The 8,377-nt window shown below is 41.2% G+C and overlaps 1 protein-coding gene across 1 annotated transcript; it reads right to left on the reverse strand.

The window, feature by feature from the left end:
- Positions 1–4,733: 4,733 nt before the first annotated feature.
- On the reverse strand, positions 4,734–6,773 carry LOC128329954 (zinc finger MYM-type protein 6-like). The gene has a single exon (XM_053261989.1). It carries the CDS (start codon positions 6,771–6,773, stop codon positions 4,734–4,736), a length of 2,040 nt encoding a protein of 679 aa, XP_053117964.1.
- Between the last annotated feature and the right edge of the window lie 1,604 nt (positions 6,774–8,377).

Genomic DNA, 8,377 nt, shown 5'->3' on the forward strand with positions numbered 1-8,377 from the left:
CCAATTGGTTATAGGTGCATCTTACATTTATACAGACAATCTGAATGATGTTGACACCCTAGACATAGTATACTTGGCAGCAAAATGGTGGACTAAGTATCTAGTACGCATGCGAAAGATTCATTGTTCATCTGGTGATCACCCCTTATTTGGTTACATCCTGTTTTCCAAACTGTCAGCAAAGAACAGTGAGAATTCATCTGGTGAGAACCAAGTTTCTTTAGATACAATTTAGTGGAGAGAGATAATGATGTTGATCATGTGAGGCCGTGTCCTTGAGCTGGCCTGAGCTGGGCTGGGGTTACTTTAAGTTAGAGTGAGGTATTCTAAGTAAAATGGAGTTACTTTGGTTTTCTAAAACACATCAATTCCCCCCGAAATACTGTATCATCCTGAATCTTCAGGATATATGGGTTTGTAAGGGTACAGCTATATATATATGGGTCTTATATTATGGCAAGGTTTAAAGGTTCTCATAAACACTTGGATTAAAGCTGGAATACGTTATGAGCAGCAACATGTGATTAACAATAAAAGGAAATACATGCTATAACTAGAATTACCTTCCTTGCCCATAAACCAATAGGCTCTCCATATTAATTAGATGAAAATTCTAACTGTTTGGAAATATTAATAATAACTCTTTCTTAACACATAAACTCTTAGATGGAACTCTGTGTTTCGTGTGGCTAAGGGGTTTGGGACACATGTGGTTTTGGGATGCCTTAAACATTTGTGATGCATTAAGCATAGTTTTTACAGAAATGGTATGTGCTAAATGGGCTGTACATATGACAATAAAACTAGGCACATTGCATACAACATTCTAGAGCTACAAACATAATTATATAATTCTATACATCACACACACATATCCCTAACCACCCATATCTGGCATGATTTGATATATATATAAAAGTTTTACACATAACAGCAAAGTGTACATATAAAGATCATACAACTTATAGCAAGCAACATTGTTTTAACCCATCTTTATCCCAAATAAAGTATCAATAACAGTCTTGCATTGTGGAACCAGGTGCTTCTGGTGATTAATGGATTATCAGTTTGTGGAAAGCGATAGCAATGACAAGTCATGTATAATCACACTGATTAATACAAGTGTCTATAAAATTGCAGGTAAAGCTTGGGCCAGCTTAATGTCTTAGAGCACAAAGGGATCAGTAACTTGGGGATAGGTGCAGACTTGCAGGTAAATGCTCTGGTTGAAACAATGAGATGATTGGCACAATATATAAGTGAAACAAATAAGGAAATGACTGGAGAGCAAGCATGTGAGGTCCATGACCTTACAGCACAGGAGATAGCAAGGTTTTCAACATAATGATAGCACATAGTCACTACAAGAAAGTAATATAAGAAAGTGGTGCAAATCATCAACTCCCACCCCCCTTAGTGTCCTCTAAAGTCTGTCATGGCCAAAAAGGAAGCCATGGAGAACTTTAGAATTCAAAATCTAAAAGTCCTTGGTAAGGAAAATATATTTTAGTCCTTCAGTTGAGAACCAAATGTTCTTGTACAATGTTGCAGGATTTTGGCTATCCTGGCCGTGTCGTTTTGGCTTGTTTGGCTAGTGTCCACAGACAAGCTCGAATGTTCATGTGTTTGGGAGCCTTGACTCCCCCCCCCCCCTGTGGGCAATCTGAAATAATGTCCTTGGCAGAATTTTGATATAGTGTCTTTGGCAAGGTATCTTACCCAGGTAGGATGGTTCCAGGGCTTCACAGCTTGGGAAAATGCTGTTGCATGTATGACTCCAGAGAAAGGTAGCAGTCTTCAGGCATTTGTTGTCTATCCTTCTCCTATAGCACTTAGGAGCTCTTCCTCAAACACAGGACAGGGTAGCAGATGAACGTCCTGTCACCATTGGGTTGGACTGAAAATGCAGATAGGGACTGCCCTCTGGTAGCTGCTGCTGCTGATGGTTAGTTTCCCTGGGTCACTGTTGATGGAGACTCCCTTGGGATCACATTCTGGTGATGGATCCAGGTATTCCTTCGATCTGGGAAGGACCAATCCTTCTTGGAAAGACAATTCAAGGCACTGTTGGTTGCAAACCTGTTTACTTGAGAGAAAGACAGGCAAGTGAGTTGCCAATTCCCTCCCCTCCCCCCATGTAGGGACAGCATCCTGAGACTAAGTCTCTGGGTGCTAACCATCAGCACAAAAGGAAAAGTCAAGTTTTCAAGGCAAATAATACAAAGGATGGACAAAACCTGAGGCTAATTTCAATTTGGTCTTTTGGCATCCCTCCCCCCTCTAATTTATATTTTTGTTTCCCTGCTTGCCCTGGGCCCCTCTTCTCCTAAGACCAGAACAGGGGATGATGTCTTCATTTGAGTCTTGGTGGCCAGGTGGGAGGCCAAGAGAACAAAACAGCAATCCTGGGCAAAAAAGCAGCAATAAAGTCAAAAAGAAAAAGGCATTCACATTTTTCACCCCCCTTGTGAGTTTGGGGTTTTGAGGAGGCATTAAAGCCTTTCAGGTCAAGCATAGTCACTGCTAACAAAGTCCAGTTTCCATGTGGCATCTCACATTCTCTTCTGTATCCTGTTCTTCCTCATTACAACAACCCTGTGAGGCAGGCCGTATTGGTTGAGTGGCAGGCTCTGTGTCACCTAGCAAGTATCATGGCTGAATGAGGATTTGGACTCGGGTTTTCCCGGTCCTAGTCCAGCACTCTAACCACTGCACTACGTTGGCTGACAATCATACTTACAATCCTTTGTCAGGGCAATCAATCTCCATCCAGTATAACTGACTTCATTCTCCACCGTCAGTAACATCTGGCTTTGGGATCTTCATCTAGGTCACGTGTAGATAGTTGTGGTGTCCCAGTTCTCCATCTTTAGCCTCATAATTAACAAGTCACTGATGGATTCAAGTTTGGGTTTGACATTTCTGTAAAGCGAAAACAACCTCTTGAGACAAGGAAAAGGATAGCCCACACAGGAAAAGTCAATCCCTGCCCTCTGTCTACCCACAGCTTGGGCATTACCTGACTTGGTATGTCCAGTGAGATACTATACCTTGGTAAAGTAGGATTGTTTACTACACAAATTACACAGGCTGTTGCCACATGTTCTGCAAAAGGGTACATCCAAGAGGCACAAAAGTGTCTTTGCATTGACTAGGAAAAACCAAAGGATTGGTTCTGCAAGAATTCCACATCCATCTGCTGTTCTTTACCAGCCATCCTCTTCTAAGTGCGCCCCCCTGCTGTGGTGCAAAGTCGATGTCCTTTTTCTGAATATGTGTGTGTGGGGGGGTGGTTTGTACCAAGATAGTTAGCACAGGAATCAAAGATGCTTGGAAACAGAAATAGAAGGAGCAGCAGTTTTAGCTGCAGCATCTGCCATCCAATTACCCTTTGTCCCTGGGTCATTTCCCTCTGGTGATCTCTGGTATGGATGACTGCAACCTCTTCTAGTAGTGTAACAGCAGTCTAGAGTTCTGATATCTGTGTCCCATGTTTTACTTCCTTGTTTCCCACTGTTAAAAATCTTCTTTCTTTCCAAGTGGCCCCATGAGTTGTGTAAAAATTACCTTGAAGGTGATGAGTTTTGCAAGCTGTGCTGAGATACCTGGAGAAAGAGATTTCACCACCAGAACTTCATGGTCAGTCACTTCTCCATAGCCAGCTTACATTGTCCATCTTACATGAAGCTGCCTCCATCTGTGTACAAATCAATGTCTGCATTTTGGAGAGGTTGATCTTTAAGATCAGGACGGCTTGGCATAGATGCAGTCCACATCTTACAAGCAAGCATGTTCTTGGTCTTCTGTAGGCTCAAAAGGAAGTAAAGTAGCTGGATTAAGAATAAAGTAGTAGCCATGGAAACCCCAGAATTCCCCACCAAAGTCACATGATATTTGGTCATGTGTGAGGGAGTCAGCCATCTATTGCCCCAGACTAATCCCTTTTAGCTGGGAAATTTCCAAGGTGAATTGCAAACTGGTGCTTTGGAACTCCTTGCCACTTGCAGGATTGGCAAAACAAAATTCCTTTCATCAAATCTCATGTCTGGGATTTTAAGATTCAGCTGCTGTGAAGGCAAAGCAGGGCTGGTGGATGAGTCAAATTAAAAAAATTTTTTGAACCCTAGACCATTTGATTAGTAGCTTTCAGTTTACATCAAATCAGTTAGCAGAAATATTGCATAGATTTTGCAAAAACATGACAGTAATACAATTAGACTAATTTATCTTAAAATCCATTTTTCCTTCTCACCCACAATTACAAACTGCTGTTCAGAGAACCTCTTTCCCCCTCCCATCCGGAAATGGGCGGAGTTGACATTGTTCATCAGGGATCAGCTTTCATTTGTGAGGAAGAATTTGGAAGGGAAACTTCCGGTTTAGAGAAAAGATTTTTTGTTTTTTGTTTTTTTGTTTTTCCCCCTTCAGAAAATAGGTAAGATAGACCAGTGTTTCTCAACCTTTTTGGACTCAAGGACCGCTAAATCATTTGTGCAGTGTGTCAAGGACCGCTACATTCTTTGTGTGCAGTTTCCCGGACCAGCAGTTAATAAAGGGGTTTCAAGTTCAATTTTATTTTATATATCTAACAGACTTCTATACCTGTCCAAAACTTGCATCTCTGGGCAGCTTGCAATTAAAATAATATCATAAAATAAAATTTGATAAACAATAAACTGTATTTTATTTACATACTATTTACATACTCATCAAAATGCACACAAGAAATTAAGTTAATGTGAACATTGGTCTTGTCTAGTTTTCACCAGCCGCTCTATCCGTGGTGCAATCTTCGTTAGGGCCAAGCGTAAAGAATTAGTAATTTCAAGTCTGTTGCGTGTTTTGGTTTTGATAAGACTCATACTTGAAAATCCAACCTCACATAAATATGTTGATGAAAATGGAAGAAGAATTTTCATTGCCTTTTTGTGGAGAATCTCATACTCATCCTTGAGTTTTATCCAAAACTGTGCTATGGGCATTGATTGAAAGGCAGATTGGAGACCAGCATCTGATGACACCTCCAGCAACATTTCTTCTTCTTGAATGGTCAAATTATTTTGGCTGTGTGTCACAAATGGATCTTGCACCCATAGATTTCCCTTTCGCTGATCTTCGCCTGCTGGATAGTAGTCCTCAAACTGTTGCTGTAATGATTTGAGGTGATCATGTATCAAAATCTTGATGCTGCTATGGTCAAAGTCGAGACCTTCATCAGAACAAATTAGAGAGGAAAATGTCTCAAACATGTCATAGTTTCCTCCTTCAGACCGATGTATCCACAATTCCAACTTTTTTTTAAATGCACTAATTTTATTGCCCATAGTAAAAATTGTTGCCAGTGGGCCTTGTAAGCTTAAATTAAGAGAATTTATCGCATTGAAAATATCAGACAAGTATGCAACTTTTGCAATCCAGTCAGCATTTTGCAGGCATGTGATGTAACTGCTATCGCATTTTTTTTGCATCAAGAACATTTTGATTTCTTTCCTTAATTCAAACAACCTTGTCAGAACTTTTCCTCGAGATAGCCAGCGTACTTCTGCATGCAGTAATAAATGCTTATGCTCAGACCCCATCTCATCACACAAAATTGTGAACAACCTTGAATTCAAAGCGTTACACTTGATGAAATTGATGATTTTAACCGCCTGCGCCAATACTTCATGCAAATCTGGTGACATTTTCTTTGCCGCTAAGTGCTGGCGATGAATCAAACAGTGACTGTGAACCATGTTTTCAGAAGCGACTGCCCTAATCTTTGCCAAAACACCAGAATGTTTGCCCAGCATACTTGCAGCACCATCCGTGCATACAGCAACACAGTTTTTCCAGTCAAGTTGAGATTTTTCCATGTATTCATTCAATGCTTTGAATATTTCAGCTCCCGTTGTGTGTGATGGTAATTCACAGCAACATAACAATTCTTCCGACATATCTTTGGCTTCATAGTCAATGTAACGCACATAACATAGTAATATGGCATGGTTAGAAATGTCAGTTGATTCATCCAGCTGCAATGAAAATAACTTTGACAATTTGACTTTTCCAATGACTTGCTCTTCAATATCAGATGAAAGTTCATTAATTCTCCTGCTTATTGTGTCATTCGATAAAGACAAATCTTTCATTTTCTTAGACGCAGAAGATCCTAGAAGCTCATTGCAAACGTCGATCAGACACGGCTTTATCAAAGTCTCACCGATGCTGTGAGGTTTTTTGGACTTTGCGATACGCATTGCAACCAGATAAGCAGCTTTCATCAATGAATGATCAACAGCAGCTGATCGAACTAATACCTGCTTTTGAAGTGACAGTTCTTTACTTTTTCTTACAAAAAAATCCTTTGGTTTGTTCACAAATTGTTTGTGCCTTGTTTGTAAATGACGAAGAAGTTTTGCCGGCTTCATAGCTTCATTGGCTAATACAGTGGAACATAGCACACACTGAGGTCTTGGTGCCTTTTCAGAACCAGGGCTGCAAATAAAGCCATACTGGAGATAGTCTTCATTGTATTTACGAATAAACGCGCCTCTTGCTTTTTTGCTGGGAGGGACACTTTCATTCATTGACTCCGATTCTGAATCAGAACTGTCTCTGTGTGTGCTCGTCTCTGCAGAAATGTGGTCATCACTTGAGATGGTAGCCGAATAGCTTGTGCTTGGAGAAGCATTATCTTCATTTTCCACAGACAAATCTTGTTTTGATGGACTTCTTGATCTTTTATTCAAAAACTTGAACAGACTTGTCTGCTTGTTCTGTTTGGAACTCATTGCAATAATGAGAGGTACTAGGGCAGTGCTTCTGTCTTGAGCAGTCCAACGATAGGACTCAAGGAAAGTGGAAAAACTTGCAGTTCTTCCCGCTCTTTCGCCTCTTGCCGGTTTTACCCCTGCAAGAAAATAAGAAGTTTTTTTCTTAGAGGGCTGCAGGTCCTCAACTCCTGCCTGTAGCTTCCAGCAGCATCTGTTGGGCCACTGTGCGAAACAGGATGTTGGAATAGATTGGCCTTGAGCCTGATCCAGCTGGGCAGTTCTTATGTTTCTATGACATGCATTAAGGTGGGAGGGCAAAAAAGGGGAGTTGCAGGGTGGGGAGTTTACTGAAAGAGAAGTGGTTCACGAGATGATGAAAGAGAAGACCCCCTCACAATTAACACTCCCTCTGAACAATTTTTTTTTTAATAGTCTGTTATTCAGCTGATATAGGACCAGTTGAGACAGTTCAACAATCCATGGTCTGCTTGGTTGTGAGAAAGCAACATGAATGAGTTTGGAAGCCTGAACACTCATTTCTCCTACCTCATGCACCTCGGAATTCTTGTTCATTTAACCATGACTTGGGGAACAATAATTATGGACTAGAAACCAAAATATGAAACTAGGATTTATTTTCAGTTCCATATGCTTGTTTGTAATCCATAGATAAACAGCTCCCAGCTATGGAAAACACACACAGCTGTGGTTTCATGAAAGAGTATTGTTGTGATGCAGCTGGAGCTTGGGAGTAAAGGGGAGAATAGAAGTGTGCTTGAATGGGGCCGTCAGGCAGCCTTGAGCAAACTCCACTTCTCGGCCAGCCACTGCAAGGGCAGACCCGCTCCCCACCCCTCCCTTAAGGCTCGGCTCGGGCACCACCATGCAAAGAGTAGCCAAGTCAATAATAGTACCTTCAAGCGATCATAGACTGCGCCAGCAACCGCCGCCAGCTATCCTCCACGAATCTGTATTATTTTGTGTTCTACCGATGCTGCAAAAAATCCAAAAACCAAGAAAATTAAGTCTTTATTTCAATTAACATTTCTTGGCATAGGCAGATATTAAAACAACACTGGAACGAACAAGACTATTAACAGCGATTGACAGCAGCAAGGTAGGAGGGCCATAGCAAGTGTGAGCCATCATCTCACTCAAAGGCCATTTTAAAACGCTGCAGCCACTGTCATAGCCACTTCTATGACTCAGGGACCTACATCCAGGTAGCAAAAAGTGCTTCTGGAGCCAGGGGAAATTGGCAAAAATCACACCCCTGTGGACATGCACTCTGCATTAGTGCAGCAGCAGTGCCCACACAGGTACTTCCTTCATCTGCATATGAGCCACTATTGTCAAGCACTTCAGAGAGGCAGTTTGTGATATGATTTCATGACTCCATAGATTTGGAAACAGAGGCCAAGTAACATTTGCTCTACTTTAACTGTCAGTAGATAGTAAAGTACTGTGGGTCTTGCCAAGCACATGCAGTCCCAGGCACCAAAGGTGAACCTTTTACTCATCCCAACCACCAGGATATAATGAAGATAGGATTTTTTTAAAAAATCAGATTGCTGTATGAACATAAAGGCATATCTGAGATTGCTCTTTTAATGTGCAGAGAA

Source organism: Hemicordylus capensis, chromosome 1, assembly GCF_027244095.1.
Source record: "Hemicordylus capensis ecotype Gifberg chromosome 1, rHemCap1.1.pri, whole genome shotgun sequence".
Taxonomy (NCBI): Eukaryota; Metazoa; Chordata; class Lepidosauria; order Squamata; family Cordylidae; genus Hemicordylus; species Hemicordylus capensis.